Source organism: Etheostoma cragini, chromosome 2, assembly GCF_013103735.1.
Source record: "Etheostoma cragini isolate CJK2018 chromosome 2, CSU_Ecrag_1.0, whole genome shotgun sequence".
NCBI lineage: Eukaryota > Metazoa > Chordata > Actinopteri > Perciformes > Percidae > Etheostoma > Etheostoma cragini.
Window position 1 is genome coordinate 2,671,417 of NC_048408.1, and position 19,072 is coordinate 2,690,488.

The window sequence follows — 19,072 nt, forward strand, 5'->3', positions numbered from 1 at the left end:
CGCCTCTAGCTCCCAACCACTTTCCTGACCTGAATAATTTGTTACACTGCGCATGCGTGAAATGCGTTAAAAAAAATTTACGTAATTAACAACAAACAACTAATTAACGTCGTTAACGCGCTATTTTTGACAGCCCTAGTAAACACACATTTTTGGTTAAAGCATTCTTAAATAACAAAAGGGCAAACACACCTAACTGAGGTTTAAAAAGGATGGTGGTCAAAATATAATGGTTAAGTTGGTCATGACATAGCATTTTAGTAGTTGCCGACACTTGTGCATTAGAGGTAGTAACAAGTGTGTGTGTGTTAGAACAATGGCAGATTAACAAATTTTGATTACCGAGGCAAACACAGGCATGGGGCCCTGCCCATCTAATGTTCTACAACTTTTTTTAATCCTTATTTATCCAAGAAAGTCCTACTTGTAACTTTGTCTATTGACACTGCAATGATGTCTAGAACTGCCTTTTTACTGTTAAGAAACAATTCAACTATAATTAATAAAATATTTATAAATAAATGTAAATGTATATATAAATGTTTAAGCCTTTAAGAAACCATTTATGAAAACATCAACAAACATTACATAGATCAGATATTCCTTCTTAAGGGTAACTAGTTGGTTTGTAAACCATCTATTAATAGTGTCTGGATGGTTATTATAAATTTGCAACATATAAAAGATTATACACTACCGATCAAAAGTATGGGGTCACTTTCAAATTTCCATTCCACTCCATTATAGACAGAATACCAACTGATCTAAGGGTTGTGGCTGATATTTAATGTACTATCTACATTGCCCATTATCAGCAACCATTCATCCAATGTTCCAAAGACACATTCTGTTTACTAATCTGATATAATTTCAAAACTGAAAAAACATTGGAGAACCCTTTTGCAATTATGTTATATTCAACTGATCTCAGCTGGTATTCTGTCTATAATGGACCAATGCAATGGAAATTTCTGACCCCAAACCTTTGACCAGTTGTGTGTGTGTGTGTGTGTGTGTGTATATATATATATATATATATATATATATATATATATATATATATATATGTAATTTTATTTCGGCCTGAATTTGGTGGCCTCTGTCCCATTTTTATTCCATTATTCCAATACACACTTAAAGGTAGACTGCAAAACCGCAGTCTGATGTTTGTTGAGTAAGTGCCACTGAGCTTTTGATGTCCATTTAGAGAGGCTGCTGACTTTTCATTTATTCCTTTGCTTCATTTTGTCTGGTTTGTGCTTTTGTAAGGAAACGTGAGTATTGTACATGTCAAGTCTGTTATGTAACACATTGTAAGACCAATATGTTTGTTAGTTACTTTATAGTTTAAGTATTTAGATCAAAGTTATTGAAGGTGAATGAAAGCCTTATTTTCGTTTCTCCATGGTACGCTTGTGAAGAGTCTACTTAGCTTATCATCGGCATTTATATGTGATAACGCAGGTTTATATCAAATTCAGTGTTTATATGTTTAAGTTCACTTTTATTATACAATGTAGAAGGTTATCGTGAAGTGAGTCTCAGTTTCTGTGCTTTATAGGCTGTGCATTTAATCACCTCGTGATTTATTCAACGCTCCATGTCTGTAGCCTAATTGTAACATTCATGACAGCTACAGCTACTGTAATATTATTGTGCACTGTAAGTTTATAGCTGCTAGTTCAGTTAGTAATTATATTAACCACTGTTGATAAATATAATAATCATAATTATTATTATAGTTCTATAATCAGTAGCATCATTACACTACAGCTTACAATTATATTCTTTACTGTATTTTCTCTTTATTTTTTTGTAGACCAAAAACATAAATGGCAACTCAAATAAAGCTCTGTTAACCAGACATACTCTCTTCTGGAGCCTGATTCTTTGACCCAAGTCAAGTCCATATCTGCCGCCTCAACCAGTTAAATTGTGGTAAGTCTAGCCCACGTTTCAACACTGATCTTAATTATTAAATATTTTATTAATAATAGTGAAAATAATAGATCTTTATTTTATACTCACAAGTGGGTCCATATTAAGAGATATGTAAAAGAAATATATTAAAATATACAATACAGCTGTCATTTTAAAGATTTTTGTTCAAGCTGTCATGCCAGTGTTTTCTGGGTTTAGATGAGAACGAACGCAGTATTAAATCAATGACCACGTTACCACGAATAAAAAAAATCTAAATATCAGATTGGGAGATTAGACTTTGTTGCATCGCGGAGTGAGAAAGGGGGCTACAGCCATACCCAACTCAAAATACAGGACATGAAAAGTTTAACTGACAAATACAGTGAGGAAAATAAGTAATTGAACTTCTTAGAACTTAGAAATCATGGAGGGGTCTGAAATTGTCATCGTAGGTGCATGTCCACTGTGAGAGACATAATCTAAAAAAAGTATGTATTTAGTTGTTAGTTGTATGATACGGCTGCAAATAAGTATGTATACACCTGTCTATCAGCTAGAATTCTGACCCTCAAAGACCTGTTAGTCTGCCTTCAAAATGTCCACCTCCACTCCATTTATTATCCTAAAGTAGATTCACTTGTTTGAGGTTGTTAAAGACACCTGTCCACCCCATACAGTAAGAATCTAATTACTAACATGGCCAAGACCAAAGACAGGTACAAAGACACTAAAGACAACATTATACACCTCCACAAGGCTGGAAAGGGTTACGGGGAAATTGCCAAGCAGCTTGGTGAAAAAAGGTGTACTGTTGAAGCATTCATTAGAAAATGGAAGAAGCAAAACATGACTGTCATTCTCCCTCAGACTGGGGCTCCATGCAAGATCTCACCTCGTGGGGTCTCAATGATCCTGAGAAAGGTGAGAAATCAGCCCAGAACGACACGGGAGGAGCTGGTCAATGACCTGAAAGAGCTAGGACCACCGTTACCAAGGCTACTGTTGGTAATACATTAAGACGTAATGGTTTGAAATAATGGATGGCACGGATGGTTCCCCTGCTTAAACCAGCACATGTCAAGGCCAGTCTTAAGTTTGCCAATGACCATTTGGATGATCCAGAGGAGTCATGGGAGAAAGTCATGTGGTCAGATGAGACCAAAATAGAACTTTTTGGTCATAATTCCAATAACCGTGTTTGGAGGAAGAAGAATGATGAGTGCCATCCCAAGAACCCCCTTCACCGCTGTGAAGCATGGGGGTGGTAGCATCATGATTTGGGGTGTTTTTCTGTACCAGGGACAGGGCAACTGCACCGTATTAAGGAGAGGATAACCAAGGAGTGGCTCTTTAAGAATGCATATCAAGGTTCCTGCGTGGCCTAGCCAGTCTCCAGACCTAAACCCAATAGAGAATCTTTGGAGGGAGCTCAAACTCTGTGTTTCTCAGCGACAGCCCAGAAACCTGACTGATCTAGAGAAGATCTGTGTGGAGGAGTGTGCCAGAATCCCTTCTGCAGTGTGTGCAAACCTTGTGAAAAACTACAGGAAACGTTTGACCTCTGGAATTGCCAAAAAGGCTACTGTACCAAATATTAACATTGATTAAACAGGTGTTCAAATACTTATTTGCAGCTGTATCATACAAATAAATTGTTAAAAAAAATCATACATTGTGATTTCTGGATTTTCTTTTTTAGATTATGTCTCTCACATAGGACATGCACCTACGATGACAATGTCAGACCCCTCCATGATTTCTAAGTGGAAAAACTTGCAAAATAGTAGGGTGTTCAAATACTTATTTTCCTCATTGTAACTGCGATCAGCTTCGTGGAAAATTAAGAATCAATGGAGCAAGGTACTGACAGCAACAACAAATCAGACTATGACAGACGCTCCACTTAGCACCAACTGCAATGTTTAATTTTAATTGAATGTAGCCTACTGGCAGTCTGGCACTTGTGGGTGCTCAGTATCGGCGCCTATGGCTTTCACCTATTCTAAGTATATACTTAAAGCGCCTATATTATGATAATCTTTTATAATTAGGGTTCAAATCGCGAAGCGGTGCAACCCTTCTATGTTTGTCTGTTTTAGTTATTATTAGGGCTCAAACCGGAAGGGGGTAGAACCCTTCTATTTTTGCCTGTTTTAGTTATTAGGGTTCAAACCGCAAAGCGGTAGAAAACTTCTGTGTTTGCCTGTTTTAGTTACTAGGGTTCAAACTGAGGCGGTAGAACCCTTCTATGATGGTCTATTTTAGTTATTAGGATTCAAACCGCAAAGCGGTAGAACCTAGAGCGGCACAATTAATCACATTTTAATCGCGATCAGAATTTTGACTTCCCACTATCAAATTTGCACGATCGAGCAATTAAATTTTTTGAAGCGTCATTTCATAGAACGCTCCTGTTTTTTTTGCATAGCGCATCTACCGCTCCGTGAACCCGTCTGCTCGTGAGCCAATCAGTTGTTACAGATAGCAGTCGGTTATACTTCGGCCTCAAGGTTTACCAGTAAACGCAACATTTTGTCCCGTCTGTTGTTTTTCAGACAACAGCGGTGACCAGTGCTAGTAGCGTCTGTTAGCTGTTAGCTCCTCCAGGACGCACTGGTGCTAATGTCCTCGCATCCGCTGCAATGTTGTTTATAAGGATATGGTTTAATTTTGCTTTACATGACCCATTTCATCTGTAGTGCCTATGTTGGATCTCTCCTCTACTCTCTCTCCTCTACTCTCCGCGCAGCCCCGCCACACAGTGGCCGCCCGTCCACACTTCTGACATTTGTCTAAAGTTTTAATTTTTTTAGTTTTTTAACACAGCTGTATATTGTTACATATGAGGGTCAAACCTGTATTTGTACCCGTGTTTCCGCATGTAACTCTGCTATTGTGGCCGCCACGGCAAAGAACAAAAGACGAAGTTATTGAATGCAACTAATTTCAGTTGAGTAGAAGTAGTAGAGTAACAGCGTGTGAGACGGAGCTGCTGGACTTGGGCGAGAGATGTGACCCATGGCCAGAATATCATAGTTCATAAAAATGCAGCGCAGCGACGATACAGACATTTCATACACACGACATGTGGATCCGCCGTTCGACCTGTGCTGAACCCGTTCATAATGAGTCAGCCGTCTCTCTGTGAGTAGCGTCCATCACACTCCCTCTTGCAGTTATCAATAGCCTATCTGACGATCAAATTTGTTTTGGTTAAAATCAACATATAATCGTGAGAATAATTGTGATCAAAATAATGGTGATTATGATTTTGGCCATAATCGTGCAGCCCTAGTAGAACCCTTCTATGTTTGTCTGTTTCCAACAGTTTTATGGACAACCTTTGACACCATCCTGAGATCGCCAGAAGACCCGAGGCTATGCACTCTGCCTGGCTGGGCGGAATTGCTCGCAGGCGGCGTCAAGATCGTAAACAAAGGCGGCGGAAGCGCGGAGGACTAAAAACAGCACACCGGCTCTCCATACCCTGCATTTTCTTTGCCAATGTACTGCTGATGAACAAAATGGAGGAGATCCGACTCAGCATTACATACAGCAAGAGACTTTTTAACTGTAATGTCCTAACCTTCACGGAAACACGGTTAAACAGCGGAATGCCGGACAATGCCATTGAGCTAGTGGGACGCCACACATTCCACAGGGCTGCCAACTGTCACGCATTGGCCGTGAGACACACGCATTTGACTGGTTTCACACGCTCACACGCCACACCTCCAATTTCTCACGCTGAAGTGTCAAACCGGTCGGCCAAATTTCTGAAAGATGAGTTTATCTATAGATCTTCCTGTTGAGCCACTTGTGATCGATTAGTTGTGCTTTTAGAGACGATGAGGGGGTTCAAGAGTGCTCCCTGGCTGTGGAATTTTCGAAATGTTGCAAACTGAGAAAAACATTTTCACGAGCCATCCAAGGTGCATTTCCCCGGCTTCTGTTATGACCTCTGAGTATCACAGACCCGTCGGTCGCTTCGTGTCCACTCTCTCTGTAAAGATAGAGGTGAGCAGCGCGGCTGGTAAGTGTAGCAACTTCAGTTCATTTTAGTGGACCTGCTCTGCTGTGGGCAGTGACGCATTGCATCCGTGCTCTACCTCCAATGAAGAGCAGCCACCTTTAAACTTTGAGGCCAGAGACCCAAATGTACCTCTGTGTCTGTGCGACGCTCTGAATGAGATCCACTATATTACCACTATAGTAAAGCTCTCCAAATCTCGGACAACAGAGATGGGAGGAGTTATATTTTGAATGTGCACAAAGTTGTAAACATGAGCAGAAATCTGATGAAACACATCTGAGCTATACTATATATACGAAACTGCAACGTTGGGCGACTATTGTGCTTCTCTAACCTCGGTGCATCTCTACATGTAAATAGTTCATTCAATGTTTCATAAAATGAACAAATAGTCTTTATTTTCCCAAAAAGTAAATACAGTAAGTGGGGCACAGAGGATGAGGGCAAAACATTACTGAGCCTTGGCACAAAGGTTAAAGGATTAGAATTTATGTAAATCGGTGGTTCTCATTCTTTAGAATTTCAGTGGTCTTAGTTGATCCCTCAACATTAATTTAACTTTGGGTCCCTGGTCTCTACACCAGGGACCCCTGGACCTGTTCACCACAGACCAAAATCTTCTCAGCAGTTGCTACTGTCTCTTCATGTGGCTCATAATGTTTGGCACATTGTCTGGGTCACTTCTAATATCATAAGAAGGTAATACAATGTGTAATCAAGTGATGACTGACATTAACATTAATGTCAATGCTAAATGCCCTAATACCTGTTGATACTACAACAATGCAAAGGCTCTTAACCGTACAGTTCTGCACATGTCATGTAAGACTTGATTTTTCAATTTTTTTGCACAAAACTCTCCAGAAAGTGCCATTTAATGGTTTATTTTTCCAAAAAAAGACTCCTCTAACCCTAAAAAAGAATCTGGGGGAGCCTACCCCCAGACCCCCCTAGGGAGATCCCCCTATCCCCCCACATAACAAATCCCAATTTAAACCCTGAAGGATAGTGATGCAGAAAGAGCCAAAGAAATTGATTTGTACGTAGTTACAATCTACACATCCGGGGATTTTAACTGTTCTTGGCGAAATGGTAACTTGTGTATTGGGTCAGTACTTTGGCCACCAAACATGACAAATCCTCAGCCAACCACCCGCCAATCACCCTCTCCTCCACAGATGTCTGCAAGGCACTGAGCAGGATCAGCACGCACAAGGCTGCTGGACCAGGTAACATCCCTGGACGCGTACTCAGGGGATGTGCGGAGCAGCTCGCTGGGGTTTTTACAGACATTTTCAACCTGTCTCTTACCCAAGCAGCTGTACTAACATGCTTTAAATGCACTTCCATTGTGCCAGTGCCAAAACACTCCAGCCCGAAGTGCCTTAACAGCTACCGCCCTGTAGCACTCACACCCATCGTAATAAAGTGCTTTGAGCGGCTGGTCCTGGCACACCTAAAAGACTCGCTCCCATCCACAATGGACTCACACCAGTTTGCCTACTGTAGCAAAAGGAGCACAGAGGATGCAGTTTCCATGGCACTGCACTCTGTGCTCACCCATCTAGACAATAAGAAACCTTATGCACGAATTCTGTTTGTTAACTTCAGCTCAGCATTTAACACTGTTATCCCGGCTAAACTAATAGCCAAACTTGGAGACCTGGGCATCAACACCTCCATGTAAAACTGGATTTTGGACTTTTTGGACCAACAGACCCCAGAATGTTTGATCAGGCTCCAACTGCTCCACGTCCATCACAGTCAACACTGGTGTACCACAGGGCTGTGTGCTAAGCCTGTTTCTCTACTCCCTCTTTACCTCCGACTGCAAGCCTGTGTACGAATCTAATTCCATTATTAAGTACATATTCACCTGTAAACTCTGTAAACCATCATTATATTATAAAAATGCTTTTTATAGTTACATCCACCTGTATATTATATTCACTACATATCCAGCTGTAAATCTTGCTCACAATACTTGTTATCTATATATTATATTCATAGGACAAATCTATCTGTAAAATTTGGTTTATAATAGTATTTATTTCTATATTTTTTCAATACATATTCATGTGATGCACTTATGAAACCATTGTACATCTTGCAATTACTGCTATTGCACTTCTGGTTAGACCTAAACTGCATTTTGTTGCCTTGTACCTGTACCTGTGTAATGACAATAATGTTGAATCTAATCTAATCATTTAGTTTTTAGGGTTCAAACCCCGAAGCGGTAGAACCCTGCTATGTTTGTCTGCTTTAGTTATTATAATTGGGGTTCAAATATAGAATAGCAGCATGGTTTGGCTTAGTTATTAATGCCGTTAGCATCATGGCTAACACTATTGTTACTTATTCTCAGACATGCTCACAAGTCTCTGAGCTAAAGTCCAAGGCAAGCCTAAAGTCTGTTGTGGTTATAATAAATGTTACATCACCTACTGCGTGCCATCCAGGCTGCTCAGAACACCATAGCTTTATATAATGAATTTAAAGCATGCTATATGTTTTTCTGAGTCATTTATCTATTATCATACAGTATCAGCTAAACTTAATAAAACTGTAGTGTTATATCAGTGGGGCAAAAGAGTTGGTATGCTCTATATGCGGTGCATTGCTGAGCATTACTACTAAAAAATTCAGCTGCTGTTGTGTTTTTAAATCATTTCTGCATTTACTAAATGTTATATTTCACATTTTAGAGTATTAACAGGCTAGGAGTTGTAGCATCCACCTAGCCATGCCCACCTGCTTCTCGTCATAGTCGTCAGATTCATTCACCATATAGTACAAAATATAATCAAAAGTAGAGGGAGGCAGGCCAGTAGAGAGCCCGATGGGGAGAGTTCTAGCCTGAAAAGGCTCCTCTTCTTAACCTCTCCCTCTCTCTTAATGTAATAATATCATAATCTCTCGCTCTCTCCCTGACATTATGAACATTTTCAGTTTTCAGTGACAACATTCTGCAGGACTGATATAGTTTAATACTATAAACCCTTTTGTGTTCTCACAAACACAATCTGCAGAGTATTCCTCACCAAGACATGCATGTGTATGTGTTACCTTTCTGTTTTAAATGACTAATAAATAATAATAAAAGTATCCTCAACCAGCTAGCTGCTGTGCTAACCATCTGTTCCTGCTAACAGGTCAACCACCGGTTACACAACTATCATCGGTTATTCACTGACCTTCATATTCCAAAAATAAGGTTGTTCCCTTGATCATTTAACTTAACACACAATATTGGTTAAATTATAGATGACATGGCAAAGAAACTAGCTTCAATAAGGCCAAAAACAATTAGTTAAATACAGGTCTGCGGAGCTCCTACCCTGGCTAGCCGACCAGATGGCTGCAGCTAGCTTTGGACTGCTCGCTAGCTGCTGCCAGTGATGGTCATGTGAAGCTTCACGAACCACTGTCTTTATTTTCTGAGCTCACTAGATGGCGCTCTCTGTTCAAAGAGAAAAGGTTAAAGAATGACAATTAAATGTTTTTTCAACCCTTTGTTAAACAGAGAGCACCATCTAGTCAGCTCAAAAATGAAAGACTGTGGTTTATTTGACCATCACTAGCTGCTGCCATTGCACTGTAATAATATTCACCCGCCCACAGTGTATGAATGAGTGTAATCGTGATTGGTTCCTGTACTATGTAAAAGCAGTTTTGAGTAGTCTTTGGGACTAGACTAGAAAGCGCTATATAAGAACAGTACATTTACATTTATACAGAGATAACCCATTTACCACATAGTGTATATATGAGTGTAATCGTGATTGGTTCCTGTACTATGTAAAAGCAGTTTTGAGTAGTCGTTGGGACTAGACTAGAAAGCGCTATATAAGAACAGTACATTTACATTTATACAAGGATAACCCATTTACCACATAGTGTGGACCACAGATCGTGTGGACTGAAGTTGGGCAGACTCATCGATTTAATGAGGATCGAGGCAAGGGTCAGTATCCAATCCTGCCATCTCCAAATACCACTCTTTGTGAGCACCTACCAGATGCCCTACCTCGACCGATAACTTAATAAGTTAATAATAATAACTTAATAACTAAGCTTGCTACAGTTGCATTTCGAGTGAGAAATAGGCAAAAACGTTTTATCTCTCTGATTTACTGCTTTATTTTAAGCGCTCTTCTTTCTTAGTCACTCTCTACCCTACTTATCCACATACTGTTAAATGAACGCAGGCGCTCGTTGAGCCTTTTCTACCAGCTGACAGGTCATGAAATATAAATAAAACAAACTGCATTCCACGACGACAAAAAACACATGAATGACTAAGGAAGATTGATTCAAAGTAGTGAGTAATACAGAGTGTACTGTTAAAGTAAAGAAAAAATACAGTATATTAGTGCTGTCAGTTAAACGCATTATAAACCGATTTCAACAGAGTCAATTCTTTTGTCGCAAAATTAACATTCTTTTTGGCTTAGCAAACTACAACACCACACCGGATCTAGCTAGACCGGAAACAAGACAACAGGCATGCTACACACACTTGTTTGGGCTTGCGAGCCAGCCAAAGAGTAGTAACATTACGTTTTGAGTGGCTGGCGAGCATGAGATGCCGAAATGGATGCCAATAAGATTCTGAATGGAAAGTTTACTTTTTAAAAGTTGGCAAATGGTACCATTGACCAGACAAAAGTGATCTGTGTGTTTTGTCGTTGTTAACTGAGCTATTATCACAGCACATCTGAAATACCACTTGATGGCCAAGCACACTGCTGATGCTAATCCTCCCCCCCCTCTTTATAGTATTTTTTCACCCTTTTATTGATGGACAGTGTTACATTGTGTGAGAGATTATTTGCTCCAATTGAGAATATTATGTGAAAAAGTGAACAATACAACAGGCTATATGCCAATGTTGTTTTTAAATTAAAAAAAAACATTTTACAAGGCAAGCTAATCCACTTTTCCATGTTGATAAGAGCCTTAAAATGAGAAAAAAAGAGGACAAAAAGAAATAAAGGGATAAGTAGAATAGATAAAAATGGGTGATTAATTGCAACTTAACTATGAAATTAATTGGACACACACACACACACACACACACACACAGTCCTCATGTGAACCAGTTTCGTTGCCGCGCTTGATGGTTTTTGCGACTGCACTTGGAGACATATTCAAAGTTTTCGCAATTTTCAAAGTAATGATGGCCCCTCGTTTCTCTTTACTTAGCTAATTGGTTGTTGCCATAATATGAATTCTAACAGTTGTCGAATAGGGCTGTCGGCTGTGTATCAACCTGACTTATGCACAACACAACTGATGGTCTCAACTCCATTAATAAGGCAAGAAATTCCACTAATTAACTCTGACGAGGCACACCTGTGAAGTGAAAAACATTTCAGGTGACTACCTTATGAAGCTCATTGAGAGAACGCCAAGGGTTTGCAGCACTGTCAAAAAAGCAAAGGGTGGCTACTTTGAAGAAACTAGAATATAAGACATGTTTTCAGTTAATTCACACTTTTGTGTCAGGTACATAATTGCACATGTCTCATTCATAGTGATCATTTATAATGTAAATAGTCACGAAAATAAAAGGAAATGCATTAAATTAAGTGTGTTCAAACGTTTGGCCTGTACTGTATATATATTATTATTATTATTATTATTATTTGGGTAGGAATGGGGGGGGGGGGGGGGGGGGGGGGGGGGGGGGGGGGGCGCGCTTAGGAACATTTTGGGGTAGCTTCAGCCCCCCTGAAAAGAGGCCTAATGGCGTCCCTAGCAGATACAAAACTCCTCGATACCTCGTTTCACACATAATAATTAATGCAATAGCAAGAGTCCTCTGGACCACCATTAAATAGGCTACCGTGTTTGTAGCTACTGACCAGATGTTTTCATCCTAAATTGCGCCCACCACTCGCCAACCAGACGCGGTTTGGCGTTTCCTATATTTCAATAGCATAGATGGCATCAACAGGTTTCGGCAGCACACACTTTTTGTTATTGAGGCACTTCATTGTCGCAGATGTGGAGGTCTGAATATCACAGATATAACAAACGCACAGGACTTTACATCTACGTTCTGTGTATTTGCCACTGATTTATACATTTTGCACAATGCTACTGCTGACCTTGTACTAAACGTTAGGCTATCTGTTTTCTTTTTCTTACCGTCAGTCGTCAGCTGGCTCGTGCTCAACGGACAGCTTTTAGGTGCTGAAATGCTCCCCGCTTTATACTCTATGGCTTTACTGTCCTCGGCGTGAGGTGGGCCAAACGGCGGCAGTGATTGGGCTGTGGGGTTCATCATTTTGACCAGCTATTGGCTGTCTGGATTGTCAGTAAAACCTTTTCTTATGCGTAATACAGAAGTGTGATTCGGTTTCTCTCCAAAGGGGTAAGCCTCTCCTCTCTATGCGTACGTCTCACGGCGCCATTTTAATGCTACAAAGCCATCACTTGCTGTTAGCATCCCACTGACTGTCATTCATTTTAGCATCACTTTGACAGTGAATAACTTTACATCTGAAGCGTTTCAAGTCTGTATTTGTGCATTGTTTTTTTCTGAAGAAACGCGACAGTGTATAAAAGGCTCCATTACCTTGTAGCTCTCGTTAGGGCTACGTAGCAGACATTTCTGTAAAAATAGGCTAACCACTGCGTCATAACCACTTACCGTCGCATAGTCGACAAATCAACAAGCTCAGTTGGAGGCTGCGCAGTAAAGCATAGACATCACCGGAAAAGTGCTTTCATTTTCCCTCACTGGTCTCGTGGCATCAAAATGATCCCGATTGCAATGGTAAATTGAACTTCATTTGGGAGATTTTGGGCCAATTTGAAGCAGAATTTACAGTAGTCTAAGGTATTACTGTAGTACAAAAATGTGCATTCGGTGTCACTAAAGTGGTTGACTAATTCAGAAATTTGTCACTAAGGTGGCTACTGACTGCCAGTAATCTTACCGTGGTGTCATTGTCAAATTTATTCTTACATGTAACTATGTTAAAACACTTTTTCCCACAAATTAAAGGCTTACATTAGTCTGAACAGAGCTTTGGAAAGAGAGCATCAATGAAGAGAAGGAATGAAAGAGCACTCCGCCCAGAATAGGATTAGCACTGTGGGCATTTGATGAACAAAATGACCTCCTACATGAATGTTAATTTGTAATTACACAACACAGGCTCAAGTCAACACAAATACCTAGCATAGTTAGTGTAAAATATAGGTAATGCATTCAGTTTGCTTTCTGAGCAAACTGTTTTTTTGTTTGTTTCACATTTGAAATCTCTGCTTAAAAAGGTGTACAATTTCCCTGACTTTGACAGGAACTAGTGCTGGTCAGTCAAAGGGACTGACAGGCGAGAAATGGTCAAGAATTACTAGATTTAATTTTTCTGTAGTGTAAACTTTTGAATTTAACAGAATAATTTTAGCCTCTTTATTTTGATTGCATGGTAGACCATTGATGTAACAAACTCATGTTAAGTTATACTAGGCACACACTGATAACTATTGATATCCAAATGTATAAATGCCTTTAGACTGAAGGGAATGTAAAAGCCTGCTAATGTTATTTGTAATAAACAAAAAATTGTCAAGTCATTAGAAGACCAGTCTTGCTAGAACCCTTACTTTTTCAACAGGCACATGTGCAGTGTTACCTGTAGTTTTCTGCAGAATTGCTAATACTTACCCACCCAAGAAATCCATCAACGCATTTATAATATACAAAATTTTATTACAAAAAAAGTGTTCGTTCTACATGAAAGTTTTCAAAGCTCCACGTTAAAAATGGCTTCAGACATTTTTAATCAAACTACAGATAACTCTGGTAGTAAAATGACAGTGAAGAAACCGCACCACTAAACCAAAAACATAAGCAGTGCTTCCAAAAACAATTTTTTTTAAAACCGATTTGCTGCTGTCCAGGAGTTAGTCCATTGTACTTCACAGGAAATTGTTCTAGCCGCCTGTTAGATAGCAATGAGAATCCAAGACGTAACAAACTTTAGTTCAGCAGAAAAACTGTTTAAAATAAAAAAAAATTGGGGCCTAAGTGACAAAATAAAATCTAAATCCCTGAATTTGAAAAGGAATCCAGGTCTGGTATCCTACAGAGGCAGACCAACAGGGACAGCAGGCTATACTGATGGAATCATCCACACAAAAAGTTAAGCTGAACAATGCATTGCAGAACATAACCACTTAGTCGTCATCGTCATCGTCGTCATCATCGTCATCGTCGTCATCCTCTTCCTCGTCGTCATCATCGTCGTCGTCAACTGGTTGTGCTTTCTTGGCAGCGGGCCTGCCTGGGCCACTCTTCTTACCAGCATCACTCTTCCCTGAGCCAGATTTGGCTTTGTATGCAGCAACATCCTAAAAAATAAATAGAGGCAGTTTATGTAACCTGGTGGTTTGGTCAGTAGGGTCTCCTCATGGGATACAATACTAATCTAAACGTTAAGTGACTTAAACCTGCTTTACTTTTGGACAAAGATAACTACCTTCTCATATTTTTCCTTCAGCTTGGCAGCTCTGGCCTCATAGGGTGCCTTGTCTTTGGCAGTCTGTGTAGACCAAAACTCTCCAAGCTTCTTGGCAATGTCACCTATTGAAATACCAGGATTCTCCTCCTTGATTCTGGGGCGGTGATCAGAGCAGAAGACGAAGAAAGCGGAACTGGAGAGAAAGGCAAATAAATTCATGTCAAAAAAGTAGAAACGTAGCTACTATTTTTGTGAACTTTTCTCAGCTCTCTCCATCAAACCTAGATAGCGATGTGGTGAGGGTTCAAAACTTACGGTGGCCTTTTGGGTGCGTTAGGGTCCTTCTTCTTCTTGCCCGGAGCACCTCTAGGAGGGACGTACGTTTTCATCTCTCGGTCATAGCGGACCTTGTCGGTCTTTGCCATGTCCTCAAACCTCACCTTCTCCTTGGCAGACATGTTCTATAAAACAGAAGCCACAGATTTTTAGAAAACATAACATTCTGAGAGACATCAAAATAATTAACCTTTCAGGATAGTCATTGTCCTTACAGAAACTTCAATGTTAACTTCTCATTGAAGATACTATGAACTAAATCCTTATATTAGGACACCCTCCCATTTTCACTTTAATAAGATCCATTTCGCCATGTATACAGAGCTGTGTAGGGAATGGGCCAAAAATAGGGACATCAGAGCAACATTCAGTAGTTTTAATGCATTTCATACATACAATATTCCAATTAAGCTCAGTGTTTCCTTGCAAGTGCCATTTATGTTTAATGCAGTCATCACACTGCGGGATAACATTATGCCCAGCCAGAATGTTTAGTGCATAAAATTACACAATAAAAAAATACTCATTTGAACCCACATGTTCTTTAGAGAATGCTGCATATTAAAAATATCTTGGCAATTTGGTAATATTCTGCTTTATTTGTTTTTAATTTAACATTAAATATATAATATGGGTATTTTGTTTAGATCTTGACTCACCCTCCATCTCTCGGAGCATTTCTTGGAAAACTCTGAAAAGCCTACACTGGTCCCTGGGTGCTTCTTTTTGTGCTCTTCACGGCAAGTGGCAACAAAGAAAGCATAGGAGGAGGTCTTGCCTCTTGGCTTATTTGGGTCCTTTGTCATGGCTGCGATTGATCTTGAAACAAAAGGGCAAAACATCACATGATACACCGAACCAAGCATCTGGGCATGTAACGCTAATGATAACGTTTCAGCGTTGGGCCTAAATTTTACTTGCTTGTAACGTTTATTGCAAAATTACCAAAAGTAATTCGTAGACTTCGTTTAGCTATTATCTAACAATTATAATTTGTCATTTATTAATTATTTAAAGTAACCTTACTATATCAAAAACAAAGCAAGCAAACGACCAAGGGTGTTTAAAGGCTTTAATCGGATTTCATTTTCTCCGGGACAAAAAGACGACACCATTTTGCATCTTCCCGCCTAAACGTGACTGTGTCAAAAGCTTGCCAAATTATGATTCGTAACGCGATTTCTTTAATTTTAAGGACTGCTATTGAGCATGTAACGGTCGGGGAACTAACCACTTCGTTAGTTTAAACCAAATGACAAATTTAAACATGGAGAGCTCCAGTCGTGTTACGCTAGCAGCTAAGCTACCAAACGAAATGGCGTTTGAACGGCATGTTGCGCACACAGCAATGTTAAACCTGCGGCCTATCATCCAACGAGGCCCAAAACCTAGCAGTTTATAAATGTGCATAAACCAGAAAACAACGGCTTTTGTTCGACACCTCAAGTTAGCAGTTATGATCTTTATCTGACGTTACGTAGCTAGCCAATATAATTAATATACAATATCAACACAACTTAGCTAATTCGCCAATAGACTTTTGTTGGTATAAAGTTACATGCACAACTAGCAAGTAAAGCTGTTCCGTCTGAGACACTAACGTTAAACCAAACTACTAGCATCGAATAAACGACAACTAACGACCACAAAATTACCACAATTTTTTTTTTCTCCGAAAAACCGCTGGCTTACCTTCTCTCACCAAGACAAGTTGTAAACGACTGAACGAGGACAAAAGCTCGACTGTTTTGTCACTGCCTGCGACGACGAACTAACTTGACTACACGTACTTTCACAACTCCTCCCCCACATCAGTGGATTGGCCAGATTTAAGCATATACATTTGAATGTAGGGCAAAAGAAAGACATGCCGCTGTGATTGGTTGTATGGTTGCGATCACGCTTGTATGCTTTGTTTGTATGCTTATTGGTTGAATGGGGCTTTTAAACATACGGCGCGAAAAGTTCTTTGTTTGCTTCGAGTCAAAATATGTTCATTACGTCAGTTGATGTGTGGTCGGGGTTGGGTTTGTGATGCGTAGTAACCGTTTTCTAGATGAGACTAGCAGCATTCAGAGAGATTCAAACTGCGCGTGTTAGGTCAAATCAAAACACAACTACTTAAAGTTACAACTTAATTTGGATGGGGGGGATTCGGAAGCATAAAGTCTTCATAAAGAGCTTCATTTAGATTATTTAAATGAAACAATCCTTTTTATTGGAGGATTTTTATCATATTAATCCTGGTGGTAATTGCGATTGCTGTAATATAAACTGAGGGTTGCATGTTGGATTTTAAACGCCTTAAATATGGATGCAATGCAATTTAGACACTTTATAAATCCCAATCCAATTCGTACAGTCGACTACTCACTAAACCATAGTTAAAAATGACAAAGTTGCAAAAACAAGGCATATGGGGAAAGTTTACTAAAACCAAAAGCATTGAATACAAGCAATACATAAGTGACAATAATGAAGCAATTTGAAAAACAAGTCTTGTCCTTGTCTCTGTGGTAGCCATCATTTGAGATGAGCTTTGTTTGTGTTAAGAAGCCGAATAGCAGAAGGAATAAAACACTTGGAAAAGCGCATCTCTGACATCTCTGTTGTATAGTATTTGTTTTTCTGTTGTATAGTATTTGTTTTGCTGTTGTATAGTTTTGGTTTTGGTTTTGCTGTATAGTATTTGTTTTGCTGTTGTATAGTATTGGTTTTGTTTTGCTGTATAGTATTTGTTTTGCTGTTATATAGTATTTGTTTTGCTGTTGTACAGTATTTGTTTTGCTGTTCTTAATTTATGAATTCCCTGTGCGGCGTCCTTGAGTGCCAAGAAAGGCGTCTTTAAATAAAATGTATTATTATTATTATTATTATTATTATTATCTCCAACCCGGAGGCATTAGAGAGAAAAGAGAATTTAGTCTGGTTGGCTGATAATTTTCTTAGCTTTCTCAGCCACCTGTTTCTTCTAAAGGGAGCCTCTTCTAAAAGTTGCTCATCTGAACTCTAATAATCTTGCAACAAACCTTAACTATGCTGTTTAAGCTGTTACGACCTGAAGAAAGTAGTAAGAAGGCTTTCTACAAAAGATGCATTGAGGTTTGTGAGGGAACATGCCTGCTGATCTATTTATAAGTATTATGATTTTGTTAACATGGAAGTAGGCTACCTATTCTGTATTATCATTGGTAAATGAATAACTGCACAAGTGCATGCTGGTATTAAAAAAGGTTAAACCCTGCTACAAAAGACTAAAAGGACCTCTGTTGCCAGGTTTTCAATGACAGGTTGTATCAACACACACAGCAGATTTTGCTGTTTTTACAACGAAATTTCTGAAACCTTGCTCCCTTTTCTGAAAACAAACACAAAACCTCATCTTCAAGCACTATTTACAAAACCTCTGACTCCTCTTGCAAAATGAAACTTTCGCCTCAAAACAGTTTTACCTGTGTTTAAAAGTCAAACACTGCTCTCAAGTCATAAACAAAAGGATCAAAATAATATACACTATCAAGCAGTCAGTAAATAATACACCAAAAAATAGAAAACACATTGTTCAAAACATATCAGGGAGAAGTATATTTTTAATCTCAAAACAAATTACATAGTCTTTCAATGTCATGTGTTTTGAGAATGACGTTTAGAGTTTTGCTGAAAAGTTAAGTGAGATCTGCAAATTGTGTTTTACCATGTGAAATGGTTTAAGGTATTGACAATAGACTGCACAATTAGCTAAAAGAATTCAGGCAACTGGGAACTTTGTTCAAGAAATGGGTTTTAGTGTTTTAGCAATTGGTAAAAACTGTAAATATGAATGCAAACATTTCCATTTAAGTACAGAAAGCCCTTGTAAGTGAAAATGTTTTAAAACATAAAAAAAAAAAAACTTTTCAAACAGCACACACTTAACAAAGTCTATTTTAAACAACTAAAACGTAAGGGGGATGGAAAAGCCAAGTAGCCTACACCAATCTCTGAAAAATAAATAAATTAATTAAAATCAACTGGTCCAAGTGGAATTCAGAAAGGAGTTTCATAAGAAAATGTGAAATTGATTAGACAAGGACCCAGGAGTTTTGATTTTTGATGAGTGCAAGAAGACAATGCCAATAATTTCAAGAACCCAGAGAACCAGCTCTAAATCCTTGTACCAAGAAAGTTTGTAACTTGGTGGAAAGATTAGTGCACATATATAAACGCCACAATATGAACATGATTAAATGATTCTAATTGAACCAACATACTGTGTCATAATTACATAACAGATAGAAACATAATATACGGTAATGTATGA

General features: G+C 39.0%; 2 protein-coding genes and 1 long non-coding RNA gene across 6 annotated transcripts in view; 1 reads left to right on the forward strand and 2 right to left on the reverse strand.

Moving 5' to 3' along the window:
* The window catches only part of wdr17 (WD repeat domain 17), a 75,964-nt gene extending 63,661 nt beyond the window's left edge, over positions 1 to 12,303 (reverse strand). For all 4 annotated transcript variants that reach the window (XM_034860492.1, XM_034860517.1, XM_034860509.1 and 1 more), the window contains exon 1: positions 12,113 to 12,303. The gene's annotated coding sequence lies outside the window, so the exon portion shown is untranslated. The remainder of the gene's footprint in view (positions 1 to 12,112) is intronic.
* LOC117936997 lies at positions 273 to 18,589 on the forward strand. Its single transcript, XR_004655074.1, has 3 exons — positions 273 to 287; positions 13,280 to 13,284; positions 18,411 to 18,589. It is a non-coding gene; the product is annotated as an uncharacterized LOC117936997 (long non-coding RNA).
* Positions 13,665 to 16,735, reverse strand: hmgb2a (high mobility group box 2a). Its single transcript, XM_034860576.1, has 5 exons — positions 16,465 to 16,735; positions 15,432 to 15,591; positions 14,752 to 14,897; positions 14,455 to 14,629; positions 13,665 to 14,326 (listed from the first exon to the last, which is right to left on the reverse strand). The coding sequence occupies exons 2-5, from the start codon at positions 15,576 to 15,578 to the stop codon at positions 14,153 to 14,155; spliced, it is 642 nt and encodes a 213-aa protein (XP_034716467.1). The 5' UTR covers positions 15,579 to 15,591; positions 16,465 to 16,735; the 3' UTR covers positions 13,665 to 14,152.
* Positions 18,590 to 19,072: the final 483 nt, after the last annotated feature.